Source organism: Engystomops pustulosus, chromosome 4 (assembly GCF_040894005.1).
Source record: "Engystomops pustulosus chromosome 4, aEngPut4.maternal, whole genome shotgun sequence".
NCBI lineage: Eukaryota > Metazoa > Chordata > Amphibia > Anura > Leptodactylidae > Engystomops > Engystomops pustulosus.
In genome coordinates, this window is record NC_092414.1 from 11176478 (window position 1) to 11196942 (window position 20465).

General features: G+C 52.0%; 1 protein-coding gene across 2 annotated transcripts in view; it reads right to left on the reverse strand.

Annotated features, from left to right (window-relative positions):
- The window catches only part of SYN3 (synapsin III), a 221593-nt gene that overhangs the window by 117265 nt on the left and 83863 nt on the right, over positions 1-20465 (reverse strand). For both annotated transcript variants that reach the window (XM_072145126.1, XM_072145125.1), the window contains exon 5: positions 19964-20120. In XM_072145126.1, the coding sequence (XP_072001227.1) occupies positions 19964-20120 (157 nt within the window). The remainder of the gene's footprint in view (positions 1-19963; positions 20121-20465) is intronic.

A 20465-nucleotide genomic window follows, 5' to 3' on the forward strand; every position in this document is an offset into this window, starting at 1 on the left:
GATGGGCTCCTCCGTGGGTATACTCCTGCAGGGGATGGGCTCCTCCGTGGGTATACTCCTGCAGGGGATGGGCTCCTCCGTGGGTATACTCCTGCAGGGGATGGGCTCCTCCGTGGGTAATACTCCAGCAGGGGATGGGCTCCTCCGTGGGTATACTCCTGTAGAGGATGGGCTCCTCCGTGGGTATACTCCTGCAGGGGATGGGCTCCTCCGTGGGTATACTCCTGCAGGGGATGGGCTCCTCCGTGGGTATACTCCTGCAGGGGATGGGCTCCTCCGTGGGTATACTCCTGCAGGGGATGGGCTCCTCCGTGGGTATACTCCTGCAGGGGATGGGCTCCTCCGTGGGTATACTCCTGCAGGGGATGGTTTCGACCTTTCTTCCAGGAATGGGAGACAGGAGGACAAGTGAAGGATCTCCGTACACCACATGGGCATCTTCCGGCTTACGCTACCCCGGTTCTGAAGGTGATTCGCCGGTGGGGTCTGGGAATGTGGGAGATCAGGACCATGTCGAGGAAAGTCCTTGACAAGAGGGTTCTGTTGACCCATTTCCAGAAGCCTCTGGCCCTCAGGGATTGCCCAAGTCGGGATCTGGGGGTGGGTTTGAGTTTGTTGAATTCCATCAGGATCCCCTTGAAGTTTTGGGACGTGACTTGGCGCTGCTTCCATGGAAAGCTGTGTGTGAGGGACAATCTGAAGTGTAGGAGCTCTGAGGAAAGGGGTTGTCCCCGGGAGGAGTGCGGTGGTCTGCTGGAGAGCATGGACCACTTCCTGCTTCAGTGCCCCTTTAACACAGAGGTGTACAACCGGGTGGGCGCTTCCATCCATTGGCCCGGGTTGGCCGGTCTCTCCTATGCGGAGTGGGCCTATGGAGCATTCAGAGGCCTGGGTGGCCGGGACCGCTGCACGTTATTCCTAGTTAGCCTAGTGGTCAGGTACCACGCGTGGAACGCACGGTGTTTAGTATCGACGCAGCGTAAAATCCTCCCGGTGGATGAGGTGGTTAGGAACATTCTGGGTGACCTGGTGAAGGTGCGCTCTCTGGAGTATGAGGGGCTGGGCACGGGGAGGGCCTCTCTCCTTTGGAGGGGGTTCTCCTTTAGTGTCCCTTAGTCTGTCATCTCCGCTCCTGGTGTTGGGCTGAAGCTGACACTGTAGATTTTTGTTTTGTATCTGAGGTTATAGTAATGTGGGGGCTTGCAGGCGCCGAACCTGGGCTTTATGTGGTTTGGATTTGTTATGTTGATTTGTTTAATGTGTTTGTATCTTGTGTACATTGTGTATTTATTTATAGTTATATGTAGTTATAGTTCTTGTGTGTGTTTATAGGTTGGTTGGTTTTGGGGTGTTGGTGTTAGGGTGTTAGGTTGGGAGGGGGGTGGACGGGACTTGGACTGTACGATCCTGGGCACTGGTCTGGACTATATAACGCGAACTTTGGACGTTAGACCAGTGTCTGGGTGGGAGGGTGATGGGCGTGGGATTTAGTTAGCTATATTTAATGTTATTTAATGTTATTAATGTTATTTCAGTTATATTCATTGTTATTTCTGTGTTTATTTCTTGTTCGTTTATGTGTATTTTGCTGTGTATTTCAAAAAAAAAAAAAAAAAAAAAAAATTAGGTGGTGGGATTGGGTGAAGGTTTTGTTTGTTCTTATGCTGAGTGTGTGGTGTGTGTGTGGCTGGGCCAGGAGGTTTCCGTAAGACTCTTTTAGTTTGTATTATTGTTTTATTTTGCCAGAAGTTATGGCTTGATTTATGTTTATGGTTGTTATGTTTTTCATTTTTATATAAAATAAAAGATTTACAGGAAGTAACTCAGGATCAGTACAGGATAAGTAATGTCATGTATGTACACAGTGACTGCACCAGCAGCAGAATAGTGAGTGCAGCTCTGGGGTATAATACAGGATGTAACTCAGGATCAGTACAGGATAAGTAATCTCATGTATGTACACAGTGACTGCACCAGCAGCAGAATAGTGAGTGCAGCTCTGGAGTATAATACAGGATGTAACTCAGGATCAGTACAGGATAAGTAATGTCATGTATGTACACAGTGACTGCACCAGCAGCAGAATAGTGAGTGCAGCTCTGGAGTATAATACAGGATGTAACTCAGGATCAGTACAGGATAAGTAATGTCATGTATGTACACAGTGACTGCACCAGCAGCAGAATAGTGAGTGCAGCTCTGGAGTATAATACAGGATGTAACTCAGGATCAGTACAGGATAAGTAATGTCATGTATGTACACAGTGACTGCACCAGCAGCAGAATAGTGAGTGCAGCTCTGGAGTATAATACAGGATGTAACTCAGGATCAGTACAGGATAAGTAATGTCATGTATGTACACAGTGACTGCACCAGCAGCAGAATAGTGAGTGCAGGTCTGGAGTATAATACAGGATGTAACTCAGGATCAGTACAGGATAAGTAATGTCATGTATGTACACAGTGACTGCACCACCAGCAGAATAGTGAGTGCAGCTCTGGAGTATAATACAGGATGTAACTCAGGATCAGTACAGGATAAGTAATGTCATGTATGTACACAGTGACTGCACCAGCAGCAGAATAGTGCGTGCAATCTCATTCTGCTGTGTGCTACTGAAGGGTGTGGCTGTGTGCTGCTGAGCTCCTGCACCACCTGGTGGAAGATCAATCCACCCAGGCCTGCTCTCTCCTCCCCAGGGAGGGAGTGGGTTCTGTGGGATGAATCCTGCAGGAAAATCCCAGGCTCCTGTCTCCCGGACCAGGCCGGCGGGGGGCAGGAGAAGCCAGTTACCGGCCAAATCGGAGGGTGTAAGAAGATCTGCCCGGAGCCAAGGACGCAGCGATGTGACCTCGGCTGCCACCCCCAAGACCCAGGGAAGCCGCAAGGTCTCCGGAACACAGAAGATCAAGGCAAGTGACATCAGCCTGAGTGCTCCTCCTGGAAAGCTGGATGTATGTGCGGGAAAGCTGGGTGGTTCAGCTGGAAAGCTGGGTGCTCACGGAGGTGTGCAAAAAGCATGGGGTGATCTTAAGGCCCGGAGTCTGCTTCCATCTATGGCTCCCGGATTGCTGAGCACCTCCGTGAGTACGAGGAAGCTGGAAAAGCGCTGAGGAGGCTCCAGGAGGAGATAAGGGAGACCTTGGCCCTAGCGGGGGTGGCTACGCAGAGAAAGAAAAAGTCTGATCTACTTACCACCATAGACAGACTAAAAGCCGAGGTCACCGCTCTGGAGGAGAAGCGACATCTTATCCGCGAGCACAGCGGTCCGTTCCGTGAAAAGTTGGAGAATGATGCCCGGTTTGATGACATGCGCCAGGAGCAGTTAAGAAAACTGAAGGGGCTTCAGATCCAGGCGGATGATGGAGATGATGAGGAGGATGAGGAAGACCTGCCGTGTCCGTCTGGTGGCCTGCACCAACACCAGCAGGCCTCGCACGACAGGCTGCCTGCGGAGCAAGCGCCATTACCATCAGGCTGCGGCTCTGCCAACCTGGAGGAGGAAAGTGATGACAGCGGCCAGGGGGGGGCGCTAATGGCTCAAATACGTCAGCTCGAGTCCCCAGTTCACCTCTAGAACTTTTCCTTTGGTGATGATATCCCGAGTGACGACCAAAAGAGGAAGAAGACGAGACCCAAGAAGACCAAGGCGTCTCAGGAGGTGAATCTGGTGTTTCGTCCCCTCCCTGTTTCCTCCGGGCGGGCAGCAGTGTCAGCCTGTCGTGTAGGCCCCGTAACCCAGCCCAGCACGAATCCTGCAGTGGACTCGGTGCCAGGGTGCGGGGAGAGTGCAAAGCCACGTTCCATCATGGCGCAGAGCACCAGCCTTGTTTGCAGTAGCAAGGATGGTGCAGGGAAGGCATCGGCCGAAAGGCCGGACAGTGAGGGCGATCCAGCAGGTCCTGGTACTGTGCGCTGCCCCCCAGTGGGAGGGGGGGGTGGCCCGGTGCCAGGGGCAGTGGCGGTGGCTCCTGTGGCCCCTAGCACTGTGGCTGCATCTAGCTCCGGTGAGCAGCGGCAGTGTGATGGGGCTGCTGGGGCTTGTGGTGCGGCGCCTCCCAAGCATCCCGAACAGCCTGCAGAGAAAGGCGCAGGAAAAGTGTTGTTTTGCATTGGATCATCAGACCCTGGAGAGGGCACAAAAAGACTGTCCGGAGTCTGCAAGGGCAAGTGGCCTCTTGCATCCAGCGAGCAGCAGAGCAGAAATATTAAAAAAACTACTGGACAACAAGGGGTTAATGCCAATGAGGCAGAGGGCACCTTTAAGATCGGGGTTGGAGCTGCCTCTTCTCAGGCTGTATCAGCTATGGAGGTGGCTCTACCCCCAGTGCCCAGTGACGCCGAGGCAACCCCAGGTCCTCCTGGCCCAGCTGGTGTGAGTGATGCAAGGAAGCGAGGCAGTAATGCACATAGTGTGGTGAATGTGGGAGTGGTGAATGGTGCTGAGGGGGGTGATCCTGTTGTGCGTGCTGGACCTTCTGCACCCCCAGTGGTGGCCGCTCCCATAAGGAGCTATGCGAGTGTCACTGCTGGGGCAAGTGGGGTTAACTCCTTGTCTCCTGGCTCTGGGAACAGCGTTTTGCAAAGGCGTCTTCTGGAGGCTCTCAGGAGAGGGGAAAAGTCAATCACTGTAGAGGGGAGAGATGTTGATCTGTCCTTCTGGACAGACAGGCATGGCCTGGCAGCCTTCCAAGAGAAAAGGGGGGGAGAGACTGTATGGTCTTTACCCACAACTGGGCCCGGAGCTTCCCGTAGGAATGTGGTTCGTCTTCGCTGGAGGGGCAGTGACGCATGCCCACCCAGGTCAAGGGTGGTGGAGCTCCTCCTGAAGATGAACTTCAGGGCTAGTGACATCTTTGCCCTGATACATCCTTATGGTACTCCGGAGTTCGATGTCAGCTTTGTTCGGCCGGAGGGCTTAGAGCTCTTCTGGTCAAATTATGAGCTGGCAAAGAACGAGCCCGCATGGCGAGACTTTGCTGTGCAAGCAGTGTCTCGCCAAAACGCAGTCAAGAAGGTGACCGTTTTGACCCGTAACGAGTCACTTTCTTGCATGGACATCATGACTTGGCTCAGTCGTTATGGCGAAGTAGTTCAGGTACCTCAGAAAAACCGCGATGAATTTGGCATTTGGTCTGGGGCCTGGACCTTCATGATGAAGTTGAAGTGTTCAGGCGGCACAGTCGCCCACATTCCTTCTTCAGCCTTTCTTGGACGGGACAGAATCCTGATTTTCTACCAGGGGCAGCCGAAGGTCTGTCACAGGTGCGGTGACCCCACACACTTTAGCGCCAGCTGCCAAGTGCAGAAGTGCGCTTTGTGTGGTGGGCTAGGTCATCTCGCTGCATCCTGTAAGGACATTAGGTGTAACCTGTGTGGTGAGCTCGGTCACCCTTTCAGCCGTTGTCCTCGCTCCTTTGCCAATGCGGTTGTGACCCCAGTGGAGGAGAGCCATGAGGTTGCTTCTGCTGGGGAAGGTACCAGCAGAGGTGGAGGAGCTGAGGGGCCTGTGAAGAAAAGCAAGAATAAGTCACCTTCTCAGTTGAGGCGGCTTGAAGCCAGACAAAAAGGGAGAGAACTGGGGAAGCCTCAGGTTGCTGGGGTGACCCTTGGTCCTTCCTCAGAGGCTGGTCTTGCTACTGAGGCCCTGAGGGATGATGAGTTGGATGAGGAGGTCAGGAGGATGGAGCGCGAGAAAGGTGCCATGTCCTCCACGTCCTCCCATTATGAGAGTATGGATGAGGATAACAGGATTTGGCTAGAAAATAAGCGCAAGCAGAAAAAGAAAAAGCGCGGCGCATCTAAGGTACCTAAGGAAGGGAAAACTTCCTCCCCTCTGGTTGAGCTTTCCAACCGGTTCCTCACCCTCGATGAGATCGCCTCCTCGGAAGGAGAGGCTGAGGGTGGGGTTCTGGAGGTGGCGGCGGAGCAGCCTGTAGGGGGCGCCGAGTCTCTATCCTCTGGGGAAGCTGGGTCCTCAGAGTGGGAGACTGACTCAGAGTCAGGAGACAAGGACGAAGGAGAGGGTGGTCCGGGTGGGTCCTTGGGGTCCAATAATAACATGGACACCACAATTTCATTAAAAAGAAGTTGCCCTAAATCTGATGGGAAAAAAGAAAGGGGATCATCGTCAGAGGAGAGTCGGGGGAGGGGAAGCAATAAGAAAAAAGCCGTTTAACTCAATCACTCATGATGGCGGCACCCACTCCGTTGACGCTGGCGTCCAGTAATGTCGCCAGCATTAAGTCTAATGCGGCTAGATTTGCAGCCTTTGATTTTCTCGGCCGTGTTGAAGCCGACATTTTATTTTTGCAGGAGACCAGGCTGCCAGATTTGGCGGCCGTGTTTAAAGCTAAGAAGGAATGGAGACACGGGCCTTCCTATTGGTCTCTTGCGGCCGAGCCGTATAGCGGAGTGGCGGTCCTCTTTACCGCACCGGTAGAATGCCGACGAGTTATTGAGTTAGAAATGGGGAGGTGCCTGATCCTGGATGTCCTCATGAAGGGACAAGAACTTCGCCTAATTAATATCTATGGTCCCCAGTCCAAGTGGGACAGGAAGTGTCTCTTTATGAGGATCAAGCCCTACCTTTTTACTAGTCGGCAGGTGGTCTTTGGAGGGGACTTCAATGCTGTCACGAGGTCCCAGGATAGGGGAGGTTCCAGAGACAAGCTGACTTATGATAGCGTCGCTCTTAATAGCATAGCCAGTGAGGCTCGCCTGGTGGATGTCCACATCCGGCACACCCCAGGCCACGCGGGGTTCACCTATTATAGGGGTAGCTGCAGGTCTAGAATAGACAGGTTTTATTTAAAGGAGGAAGCCATTTCTTCAGCAGTGTCCGTTGTTGAGGTGGAGTTCTCCGACCACTGTCTAATTTTGTTTTCTCTGAATGTTACAGAGACCCCCCGGATGGGAAGAGGCTACTGGAAGCTCAATTCGTCTCTCCTGGAAGAAGCGGAGATCAGACAATCCTTTGAGGACTTTCTTCAGAGCCAGGTACCATTGCTGGGCCTTTGTAGCAGTAAGTCAGAGTGGTGGGAGATGCTCAAGAAAAGGGTGGCGAGATTCTTCCGCCAGCTCTCGAGCCTCAGGAGCCTGGACAGGTACCGCCTGTATCAGGGCCTGAGGAGGAAACTCGAGCATCTCGTCTCGACTGGAGGTAGTCGTGAGGACATCTCCAGAGTGAAATCCTTGCTGAAGAGGTGTCAGTACGATAGACACGCATCTTTGGTTTTTGAGAGGGATTACGGGAAATACCGCTCGCCCGACCCTTACAGAAACTGCAAGATGTCAGTGAATGGTAAAGTTGTCACAGGACTGGTTGACAGTACGGGATCCCTGAAAAGGTCCAGATCAGGGATTCTGGAGGTCGTCAGATCCTTCTACTCGCACCTCTTGGGCAGGAAGGATCTAGATCGGGATGTGATGTCGGCTTTCCTGGCTGAAACTGTCCCTGAGCCAGGAGTAGACCCCTCTCTTGATGTTTTGACAGAGAAGATCAGGGAAGAGGAAGTCAGCCGGGCGATTGAAGGGCTCGCCCTCAAGAAATCGCCAGGTCCAGATGGCTTAACATCTGAGTTTTATAAGACCTTTAAGGACGCCTTGGTTCCCCTCTTGACTGAGGTATTCAATGAGTGTCTTTCCTTGGGCGCTCTGCCGAAGTCAATGAGGAGGTCTGCCCTGATCATTCTGTCAAAGGGTAAGGACCGATCTCGTATTGAGAACTGGCGTCCCATAGCGCTTCTCAATACGGACAGAAAGGTTTTGGCAAAGGTGCTGTTTAATCGGCTGGTGCAGTTTGCACCCCGGCTCCTTTCGGGGACCCAGCACTGCTCTGTTCCAGGCCGCAGTACATTTAGTGCTGTGCTCTGTGTCCGGGAGGCAGTGGAGCAGGGCAGGGCTGGTAACTGGAAGGGGTACTTGCTGTCCTTGGATCAGGCAAAAGCGTTTGATCGGGTTAACCACGAGTACCTCTGGTCTGTCCTTCTGAGGTATGGCCTGCCGGGGGAGTTTGTCAATTGGCTAAAGGTTTTGTACGCAGGGGCAGAGAGTTTCCCGCTTGTGAACGGTTGGATTGGCCGCTCTTTTGAGGTCGGGTCTGGTGTTCGCCAGGGTTGTCCTCTGAGCCCACTCTTATACGTGTTTGCGATTGACCCATTCCTTAGGAGGGTTGATCGTGGGCCGTTGGTGGGAGTCGGGATGGACCAGGTGGCACCGGAAGCCACTCTAAGGGTGGTAGCGTATGCCGATGATGTCACCGTTTTTGTGTCCTCGAGAGGGGAGGCGCAATGGGTGATGTCAGAGGTTGACCGCTACTCAGAGGCTTCTGGGTCCACGATCAACCGGGATAAGTGTGAGAGTCTCTGGCTGGGAGAGGGGGATCCAGGCTTTGATCTCCCGGACACTCTTCCAGGGCCCCAAGACTCTGCCAAAGTTCTCGGCATCGAATTTGGCCAGGGGGATTACCCCATGCAAAACTGGGATGGCAGGCTTAAGATCGCCGCCCAGAAGGTGGACCAGTGGAAGGGTTGGTCTTTGACCCTCAGGGAAAGGGTGAACTTGATTAAAACTTACCTGCTCCCATTGCTGATATATCTGGGCAGTGTGTGCATGTTGCCAGAACCCCTCTGGACTCGAGTGTACAGTCTGTTTTTCCAGCTGTTATGGGGGAATAGGCTGAACCTTATCAAGAGGGAGGTTACTTACCGCACGAGGAGACAAGGAGGGTTGTGTATGGTCAACCCTGTGGTGTTCCTAGTGAATACCTTTCTTAAGATCAATGTAGCAAACCTCTGGAAAGAGAGGGCTCCTCCGTGGGTATACTCCTGCAGGGGATGGTTTAGGCCTTTCTTCCAGGAATGGGAGACAGGAGGGCGAGTGAAGGATCTCCGTACACCGCATGGGCATCTTCCGGCTTACGCTACCCCGGTTCTGAAGGTGATTCGCCGGTGGGGTCTGGGAATGTGGGAGATCAGGACCATGTCGAGGAAACTCCTTGACAAAAGGGTTCTGTTGACCCATTTCCAGAAGCCTCTGGCCCTCAGGGATTGCCCAAGTCGGGATCTGGGGGTGGGTTTAGGTCTTTTGAATTCCATCAGGATCCCCTTGGCTTGGCGCTGCTTCCATGGAAAGCTGTGTGTGAGGGACAATCTGAAGTGTAGGAGCTCTGAGGAAAGGGGTTGTCCCCGGGAGGAGTGCGGTGGTCTGCTGGAGAGCATGGACCACTTCCTGCTTCAGTGCCCCTTTAACACAGAGGTGTACAACCGGGTGGGCGCTTCCCTCCATTGGCCCGGTTTGGCCGGTCTCTCCTATGCGGAGTGGGCCTATGGAGCATTCAGAGGCCTGGGTGGCCGGGACCGCTGCACGTTATTCCTAGTTAGTCTAGTGGTCAGGTACCACACGTGGAACGCACGGTGTTTAGTATCGACGCAGCGTAAAATCCTCCCGGTGGATGAGGTGGTTAGGAACATTCTGGGTGACCTGGTGAAGGTGCGCTCTCTGGAGTATGAGAGGCTGGGCACGGGGAGGGCCTCTCTCCTTTGGAGGGGGTTCTCCTTTAGTGTCCCTTAGTCTGTCATCTCCTCTCCTGGTGTTGGGCTGAAGCTGACACTGTAGATTTTTGTTTTGTATCTGAGGTTATAGTGATGTAGGGGCTTGCAGGCGCCGAACCTGGGCTTTATGTGGTTTTTATATATGTTGATATGTTTAATGTGTTTGTATTTTGTGTACAGTGTGTATTTATGTAGTTATAGTTAATGTGTATATAGGTTGGTTGGTTTTGGGGTGTTGGTGTTAGGGTGTTAGGTTGGGAGGGGGGTGGACGGGATTTGGACAATATGATCCTGGGCACTGGTCTGGACTATATAGCGCGAACTTTGGACGTTAGACCAGTGTCTGGGTGGAAGGGTGATGGGCGTGGGATTTAGTTAGTTATATTTAATGTTTTTATTTCCTGTTTGTCTTTTTTTTGCTGTGTATTCTTTAGTTATTTATGGAAAAAAAAAAAAAAATTATTATAAAAAATTATAAAAAAAAAAATAAAAAAAAAAAAATTAGGTGGTGGGATTGGGTGAAGGTTTTGTTTTATAATGCTGATTGTGTGGTGTGTGTGTGGCTGGGCCAGGAGATTTTCGTAAGTCTCTTTTAGTTTGTATTATTGTTTTGTTATTATTATTATTGTTTTGTTTTGCCAGAAGTTATGGCTTGATTTATGTTTATTGTTGTAATGTTTTTCATTTTTATATATAAAATAAAAGATTTACAGGATGTCACTCAGGATCAGTACAGGATAAGTAATGTCATGTATGTACACAGTGACTGCACCAGCAGCAGAATAGTGAGTGCAGCTCTGGGGTATAATACAGGATGTAACTCAGGATCAGTACAGGATAAGTAATGTCATGTATGTACACAGTGACTGCACCAGCAGCAGATAGTGAGTGCAGCTCTGGAGTATAATACAGGATGTAACTCAGGATCAGTACAGGATAAGTAATGTCATGTATGTACACAGTGACTGCACCAGCAGCAGATAGTGAGTGCATCTCTGGTGTATAATACAGGATGTAACTCAGGATCAGTACAGGATAAGTAATGTCATGTATGTACACAGTGACTGCACCAGCAGCAGAATAGTGAGTGCAGCTCTGGGGTATAATACAGGATGTAACTCAGGATCAGTACAGGATAAGTAATGTCATGTATGTACACAGTGACTGCACCAGCAGCAGATAGTGAGTGCAGCTCTGGAGTATAATACAGGATGTAACTCAGGATCAGTACAGGATAAGTAATGTCATGTATGTACACAGTGACTGCACCAGCAGCAGATAGTGAGTGCATCTCTGGTGTGCCTCGTTACCTCGTTAGCTGTCTGTTGCTGTGAGAGGCTGTGTGCTGCTGCTGCTCCTGAGCTCCAGGGAAAACCACCTCCACCTGGGGCCTGCTCTCTCCTCTCCCAGGGAGGGAGTGGGTTTCCAGGCATGAGCCAGGGCAGCAAGTCCCAGGCTCCTGCTTCCCGGTCTAGGCCGGCGGGAGGCAGGGGTAGCCAGGAACCGGCCAGCGCTGCGGAAGCCTTGGGGGTGAGAAGATCTGCAAGGAACAGCAGCAATGCTGCTCCAAGTACCCCCAGGCCAGCTAAGGCTTCAAAAAGCACCAAAACCCCAGGAAAGCTGGATACCTCGGGAAAGCTGGGTACCAAGGAAAAGCTGGATACTGCGGGAAAGCTGAGTGCTCAGGGAGGTGAGGCTGACCTCAGTGAAGAGGGCTGGGGAATGCTGAGGACCCGGGAGTCTATTTCCAGCTATGCCTCCCGGGCTCTGGGCCACCTCTCTGAGTACGAAGAAGCCAGCAAGACGGTGAGGAGACTGCGGGAGGAGCTCAGGTGCGCCCATGCCAGGGCAAGCTCTGCCCAGAAGAGGAGGAAGGAGCAGATTCTGGCAGAGATATCCAGGCTCCAGACTGACATCCAGGCCTTGGAGGAGAGGAAGGCTTATCTGCTGGAGAGGAGCGGACCATTCAAGGAAAAGATCCTTAATGATGAGAGATTCCGGGAGATGGAGGAGGAGAAGCAGAGGCGGCTGATGGGGCTTCAGCCAGAGAGTCAGATGGAGGAGGAAAGTTCGGTACCGTGCAGTGGGCCCCCTGCAGGACAAGCGGCCTTGTCAACTGGCTGCGGTTCTGCCGGCCCGGGTGAGGATAGTGACAGCCACCAGGGAGGGGCGCTGATGGAGGAGATCAGACGGCTCGAGTCCCCTGTGCACCTCCAGGACTTTACTTTTGGAGACGATCTGCCGGAGGATGCACCGGGGGGCAGCAAACCGTGAAAGAAGAAGACCAAATCCGTGGAAGTGGTGAGTCTAGTTTACAGCCCCCTCCCCGTAAAACCCGAGTCGGCCGCAGGGCCAGCTCACTGTGCGAGCCCCGTTACCCGGCCCAGCACGGGTCCTGCAGTGGACTCAGTGCCAGGGAGCGGGGAGATTACAGGTGTGACATCTGATGTGGCGATGGGCTCCGTCTCTGTTTGTGGTAACAGTGGGGGAGCAGGGGAGACATCGGCCGCAAGGCCGGACAGTAAGGGCGGCTCGGCAGTGGCGATACCATCGAAATCCAGTGCTGTGGTGCGTCCCCCAGTGGGAGGGGGGGATAGCCCGGCACTGGTGGCTGCTTCCGGTGCCTCGGCGCCTCTTCATGCTGTTGCCGCTAATCACTCGGTTATGGAGCGGCGGCAGTGTGGAGGGGTCGCTGAGGCTGAGGGCTCTGAACCTCCCAAACCTAAAGTCCTGTTTTGCGTAGGAGTTGGAGATAATCTGCAGAGAAGTGCTGAGGAAGGTGGGGATCAGCGGCGCCTCACACCGGCCAAAGATCAGCGGCGACTCTTACCTTCCCCTAAGAAAAGTAAAATAACATCTGCTACCGATGATGCGGAGGGCACAAGTGTGACACAAGTCGGGGTCCCCTCTGGGCGATGCTCTGCGAGGGGACCCCTGTCCCTTGTGCCTGAAGATGCGGAGGTGGTCATGTCCCCTGATGTTGTTGCTGGTCCAGCCAGTGTGAGTGGTGTCAGTAATGTTGTGGTGGATAATGTGAATGGTGTGAGTGGTGGAGAATCTTTTCCAGCTTTGGGGGTGGGTGATGGAGGGACTGGTGGTGTGAGTGGCGTGGCTGAGTGTAACATGCAGGTGGGTAGTGTTAATGTGGTGGGTGCAGGGGTTGGTCCGGTTGCTCCCCCAGTGGCGGCCCCTATTAAGAGCTATGCCAGTGTCGCTGCTGGGGGAAGTGGGGTTCCATCATCCTCGTCTCTGGGCTCTGGGGACGGCTTTTTGCAACGGCGCCTCCTGCGGGCCTTACAGAAGGGTGAAAGGACGATCAATGTAGCGGGGCAGGAGGTTGATTTGTCGTTTTGGATAGAGAGGCACGGCCTGTCTGCCTTCCGAGAGCAAAGAGGCAGGGAGACATCATGGTCGCTCCCGACAACCGGGCCGGGTGCTAACCGTAGGAATGTGGTCCGTCTTCGGTGGCGTGGCAGTGATGTGTGTCCCCCTCGGGCACGGGTAGTTGAGCTGCTGCTGAAGATGGACTTCAAGGCGGCTGACATCTTTGCCTTGATCCATCCCTATGGTACATCTGAGTTTGATATCAGCTTTGTTCGGCCGGAGGGGCTTGAGCTCTTCTGGTCCAACTATGAGCTGAGATACAACGAGCCCGAGTGGCGGGACTTTGCTGTGCAAGCAGTGTCCCGCCAGAGCGAACTCAAGAAAGTGACCGTTCTTACCCCTAACGAATCACTATCTTGCTTTGACATCATGACCTGGATGAATCGTTATGGAGAGGTACTGGGATTACCAGAGAAAAATCGAGACGAGTTTGGTATCTGGTCAGGGGCCTGGACCTTCATGGTGAAGTTGAGGCGTTCAGGTAACTCAGTCGCCCACATCCCTTCATCAGCCTTCCTAGGGAGGGATCGGATCCTGATCTTCTACCGGGGGCAGCCTAAGCTGTGTCACAGGTGCGGTGACCCCACACATTTCAGCGCAAACTGCACCGTGCAGAAGTGTGCGTTGTGTGGGGGTGTCGGCCATCTCGCTGCATCCTGTACAGGACAGATTAGGTGTAACCTGTGTGGTGATCTCGGTCACCCGTACAGTCGTTGTCCTCTTTCCTTCGCTAATGCGGGCTCAACCTCAGCGGGTGAAAGCCATGAGGCTGAATCAGCTGGGGAGGGGACTAGCAGAGGCGGAGGAATGGAGGGGCCAGGGAAGAAAGACAGGAAAAAGACGCCTGCCCAGCTAAGGCGTCTAGAGAAGCGTCAACAGGAGAGAGAGCGGGGGGAGTCTCGGGCTGCTGGGACAACCTCTGGCGCTCTCCTGGAGACCTCACCTGTCGCTGAGGCCCCAGGGGATGATGTACTGGATGAGGAGGTCAGGAGGATCGAGAGAGAGGAAGGTGCCACGTCCTCAGACTCCTCCCATTATGAGAGTATGGACGAGGATAATAGGGCGTGGCTAGAGGAAAAGCGTAAGCGTGGCGCCAAAAAGAAGAAAAAGGGTAAAAAGAAGGGAGGTGTAAGATCTTCTCCCTCCCTGACTAAGGTACCCAAGGAAGGTGCAACCAACCCCCCGCTGGTCGAACTTTCAAATCGATTCCTGGCCCTGGATGGAGTGCCTCCTGCCGATGGAGGGGCTGAGGGTGAAGGGCCAGAGGTGGCGGAGCCTGCAGGAGGTGCCGAGTCTCCCCCTGGGGAGTCAGGGTCCTCAGGAGGGGAGACTGGCCCAGAGTCTGGAGACGAGGATGAGGGGGCAGGTCCTGGATCTGCCCCTGAAGCATCAGAGGTGCGGGAGATGGACACCACAATATGTCTAAAAAGGGGGTGTTCGTTTCCTGAGGGTGGTGGTAAGATGGGTAAAAAGAAAGCCGTCTAACTCAATCACTCATGATGGCGGCACCCACTCCGTTGACGCTGGCGTCCATTAATGTCGCCAGCATTAAGTCTGATGCGGCTAGATTTGCGGCCTTTGATTTTCTCGGCCGCGTTGAAGCCGACATTTTATTTTTGCAGGAGACCAGGCTGCCAGATTTGGCGGCTGTGTTTAAAGCTAAGAGGGAATGGAGACACGGGCCTTCCTACTGGTCTCTTGCGGCCGAGCCGTATAGCGGAGTTGCGGTCCTTTTTACCGCACCGGTAGAATGCCGACGAGTTATTGAGTTAGAAATGGGGAGGTGCCTGATCCTGGATGTCCTCATGAAGGGACAAGAACTTCGCCTAATTAACATCTATGGTCCCCAGTCCAAGTGGGACAGGAAGTGTCTCTTTATGAGGATCAAGCCCTACCTTTTTACAAGTCGGCAGGTGGTCTTTGGAGGGGACTTCAATGCTGTCACGAGGTCCCAGGATAGGGGAGGTTCCAGAGACAAGCTGACTTATGATAGCGTCGCACTTAATAGCATAGCTAGTGAGGCTCGCCTGGTGGATGTCCACATCCGGCACACCCCAGGCCACGCGGGGTTCACCTATTATAGGGGTAGCTGCAGGTCTAGAATAGACAGGTTTTATTTAAAGGAGGAAGCCATTTCTTCACCAGTTTCTGTTGTTGAGGTGGAGTTCTCCGACCACTGTCTAATTTTGTTTTCTCTGAATGTTACAGAGACCCCCCGGATGGGAAGAGGCTACTGGAAGCTCAATTCGTCTCTTCTGGAAGAAGCGGAGATCAGACAATCCTTTGAGGACTTTCTTCAGAGCCAGGTACCATTGCTGGGCCTTTGTAGCAGTAAGTCAGAGTGGTGGGAGATGCTCAAGAAAAGGGTGGCGAGATTCTTCCGCCAGCTCTCGAGCCTCAGGAGCCTGGACAGGTACCGCCTGTATCAGGGCCTGAGGAGGAAACTCGAGCATCTCGTCTCGACTGGAGGTAGTCGTGAGGACATCTCCAGAGTGAAATCCTTGCTGAAGAGGTGTCAGTACGATAGACACGCATCTTTGGTTTTTGAGAGGGATTACGGGAAATACCGCTCGCCCGACCCTTACAGAAACTGCAAGATGTCAGTGAATGGTAAAGTTGTCACAGGACTGGTTGACAGTACGGGATCCCTGAAAAGGTCCAGATCAGGGATTCTGGAGGTCGTCAGATCCTTCTACTCACACCTCTTGGGCAGGAAGGATCTAGATCGGGATGTGATGTCGGCTTTCCTGGCTGAAACTGTCCCTGAGCCAGGAGTAGACCCCTCTCTTGATGTTTTGACAGAGATGATCAGGGAAGAGGAAGTCAGCCTGGCGATTGAAGGGCTCGCCCTCAAGAAATCGCCGGGTCCGGATGGCTTAACATCTGAGTTTTATAAGACCTTTAAGGACGCCTTGGTTCCCCTCTTGACTGAGGTATTCAATGAGTGTCTTTCCTCGGGCGCTCTGCCGAAGTCAATGAGGAGGTCTGCCCTGATCATCCTGTCAAAGGGTAAGGACCGATCTCGTATTGAGAACTGGCGTCCCATAGCGCTTCTCAATGCGGACAGAAAGGTTTTGGCAAAGGTGCTGTTTAATCGGCTGGTGCAGTTTGCGCCCCGGCTCCTTTCGGGGACCCAGCACTGCTCTGTTCCAGGCCGCAGTACATTTAGTGCTGTGCTTTGTGTCCGGGAGGCAGTGGAGCAGGGCAGGGCTGGTAACTGGAAGGGGTACTTGTTGTCCTTGGATCAGGCAAAAGCGTTTGATCGGGGTAACCACGAGTACCTCTGGTCTGTCCTTCTGAGGTATGGCCTGCCGGGGGAGTTTGTCAATTGGCTAAAGGTTTTGTACACAGGGGCAGAGAGTTTCCCGCTTGTGAATGGTTGGATTGGCCGCTCTTTTGAGGTCGGGTCTGGTGTTCGCCAGGGTTGTCCTCTGAGCCCACTCTTATACGTGTTCGCGATTGACCCATTCCTTAGGAGGGTTGATCGTGGGCCGTTGGTGGGAGTCGGGATGGACCAGGCGGCACCGGAAGCCACTCTAAGGGTGGTAGCGTATGCTGATTATGTCACCGTTTTTGTGTCCTCGAGAGGGGAGGCGCAATGGGTGATGTCAGAGGTTGTCCGCTACTCAGAGGCTTCTGGGTCCAAGATCAACCGGGATAAGTGTGAGAGTCTCTGGCTGGGAGAGGGGGATCCAGGCTTTGATCTCCCGGACACTCTTCCAGGGCCCCAAGACTCTGCCAAAGTTCTCGGCATCGAATTTGGCCAGGGGGATTACCCCATGCAAAACTGGGACGGCAGGCTTAAGATCGCCGCCCAGAAGGTGGACCAGTGGAAGGGTTGGTCTTTGACCCTCAGGGAAAGGGTTAACCTGATCAAAACTTACCTGCTCCCATTGCTGATATATCTGGGCAGTGTGTGCATGTTGCCAGAACCCCTCTGGACTCGGGTCTACAGTCTGTTCTTCCAGCTGTTATGGGGGAATAGGCTGAACCTAATCAAGAGGGAGGTTACTTACCGCACGAGGAGACATGGAGGGTTGTGTATGGTCAACCCTGTGGTGTTCCTAGTGAATACCTTTCTTAAGATCAATATCGCAAACCTCTGGAAAGAGAGGGCTCCTCCGTGGGTATACTCCTGTAGGGGATGGGCTCCTCCGTGGGTATACTCCTGCAGGGGATGGGCTCCTCCGTGGGTATACTCCTGTAGGGGATGGGCTCCTCCGTGGGTATACTCCTGCAGGGGATGGTTTCGGCCTTTCTTCCAGGAATGGGAGACAGTAGGGCAAATGAAGGATCTTCGTACACCGCATGGGCATCTTCCGGCTTACGCTACCCCGGTTCTGAAGGTGATTCGCCGGTGGGGTCTGGGAATGTGGGAGATCAGGACCATGTCGAGGAAACTCCTTGACAAAAGGGTTCTGTTGACCCATTTCCAGAAGCCTCTGGCCCTCAGGGATTGCCCAAGTCGGGATCTTGGGGTGGGTTTAGGTCTTTTGAATTCCGGGAAAAATGCAAATAAGTTTTCCAAGGTGTTAAATGGAAAACAATACCTCCTTTTGCTACCTTGAAAGGCAGCCCCCTTAACATCAAGTATGACCTACAAGAAGTCTAAAAACATGATGTGGGATTAAGCCAAACCAGTATATCTATTCCATAAGGAACAGACTCCCAACTGTAGACAGCACTGTTTCGACCTGGTTGGGTCTCCTCAGTACAGTGTAGGGAACTGATTTGGCTATGTGAGAGGCTATTGACTAGGATCAGACAGTAGGTGTTCTCCTTAAGGAGACAATGCCAATTAAGGCCACCTTAAACAGTTGGGAGTCTGTTCCTTATGGAATAGATATACTGGTTTGGCTTAATCCCACATCATGTTTTTAGACTTCTTGTAGGTCATACTTGATGTTAAGGGGGCTGCCTTTCAAGGTAGCAAAAGGAGGTATTGTTTTCCATTTAACACCTTGGAAAACTTATTTGCATTTTTCCCAGAATTCCCTGGTGGAGCATTAATGGCTTTAAGTCTCCACATGCCTTTAAGGTGGCCTTAATTGTCTCCTTAAGGAGAACACCTACTGTCTGATCCTAGTCTTTTGAATTCCATCAGGATCCCCTTGAAGTTTTGGGACGTGACTTGGCGCTGCTTCCATGGAAAGCTGTGTGTGAGGGACAATCTGAAGTGTAGGAGCTCTGAGGAAAGGGGTTGTCCCCGGGAGGAGTGCGGTGGTCTGCTGGAGAGCATGGACCACTTCCTGCTTCAGTGCCCCTTTAACACAGAGGTGTACAACCGGGTGGGCGCTTCCATCCATTGGCCCGGGTTGGCCGGTCTCTCCTATGCGGAGTGGGCCTATGGAGCATTCAGAGGCCTGGGTGGCCGGGACCGATGCACGTTATTCCTAGTTAGCCTAGTGGTCAGGTACCACACGTGGAACGCACGGTGTTTAGTATCGACGCAGCGTAAAATCCTCCCGGTGGATGAGGTGGTTAGGAACATTCTGGGTGACCTGGTGAAGGTGCGCTCTCTGGAGTATGAGAGGCTGGGCACGGGGAGGGCCTCTCTCCTTTGGAGGGGGTTCTCCTTTAGTGTCCCTTAGTCTGTCATCTCCGCTCCTGGTGTTGGGCTGAAGCTGACACTGTAGATTTTTGTTTTGTATCTGAGGTTATAGTGATGTAGGGGCTTGCAGGCGCCGAACCTGGGCTTTATGTGGTTGGTTTGTTATGTTGATATGTTTAATGTGTTTGTATTTTGTGTACAGTGTGTATTTCTGTAGTTATAGTTAATGTGTATATAGCTTGGTTGGTTTTGGGGTGTTGGTGTTAGGGTGTTAGGTTGGGAGGGGGGTGGACGGGATTTGGACAATATGATCCTGGGCACTGGTCTGGACTATATAGCACGGACGTTAGACCAGTGTCTGGGTGGGAGGGTGATGGGCGTGGGATTTAGTTAGTTATATTTAATGTTTTTATTTCCTGTTTGTCTTTTTTTTGCTGTGTATTCTTTAGTTATTTATGGAAAAAAAAAAAAAAATTATTATAAAAAATTATAAAAAAAAAATAAAAATAAAAAAAAAATAGGTGGTGGGATTGGGTGAAGGTTTTGTTTTATAATGCTGATTGTGTGGTGTGTGTGTGGCTGGGCCAGGAGATTTTCGTAAGTCTCTTTTAGTTTGTATTATTGTTTTGTTATTATTATTATTGTTTTGTTTTGCCAGAAGTTATGGCTTGATTTATGTTTATTGTTGTAATGTTTTTCATTTTTATATATAAAATAAAAGATTTACAGGATGTAACTCAGGATCAGTACAGGATAAGTAATGTCATGTATGTACACAGTGACTGCACCAGCAGCAGAATAGTGAGTGCAGCTCTGGGGTATAATACAGGATGTAACTCAGGATCAGTACAGGATAAGTAATGTCATGTATGTACACAGTGACTGCACCAGCAGCAGAATAGTGAGTGCAGCTCTGGAGTATAATACAAGATGTAACTCAGGATCAGTACAGGATAAGTAATGTCATGTATGTACACAGTGACTGCACCAGCAGCAGAATAGTGAGTGCAGCTCTGGAGTATAATACAGGATGTAACTCAGGATCAGTACAGGATAAGTAATGTCATGTATGTACACAGTGACTGCACCAGCAGCAGAATAGTGAGTGCAGCTCTGGAGTATAATACAGGATGTAACTCAGGATCAGTACAGGATAAGTAATGTCATGTATGTACACAGTGACTGCACCAGCAGCAGAATAGTGAGTGCAGCTCTGGGGTATAATACAGGATGTAACTCAGGATCAGTACAGGATAAGTAATGTCATGTATGTACAGTGACTGCACCAGCAGCAGAATAGTGAGTGCAGCTCTGGGGTATAATACAGGATGTAACTCAGGATCAGTACAGGATAAGTAATGTCATGTATGTACACAGTGACTGCACCAGCAGCAGAATAGTGAGTGCAGGATAAGTAATGTCATGTATGTACATAGCAGAATAGTGAGTGCAGCTCTGGAGAATACACTTACCACCCAGGGTTTGCTGCAGAAGTTGTAGATGGAGTAGAGGGAGTTGATGCAGGGAACCCCTCCATACTGTAACCCCATGATGAGGCTGCGGAAGTCCTCTCCCGGGGTCATGCTGTAGGCGTGCTGTCGGATCAGGACAAAGTCCGGCTTGAATGATCTGGAAGAAGAAAAGTGCAGTTGGGTCAGAACTTAATTTAAGGCCATGGGGCCCATTTACTAAGGTCCTTGCCCCGGTGTGTTAGTGCACAGCTCGGAGGTACATGGTGCGGGGTTCCCCTTTTAGGCAGAGCTGCCCCTCATCCCCTCAGGTGAGGACATTACACATATGATGGATGTAGACGTCTGATTCGCTGATCACCACCTTAGGCCGTGTTCACACCTTCATCTTTTCAGATGCAGTTTTTGAAGCCAAATGCAGGTGAAAGAGGGTGAGAGCAGATTGCGCTGTACGCCCGACAGGTTATGTAGGGTACACCTGGACTGGTGGAGGAAGTTGTGGAGG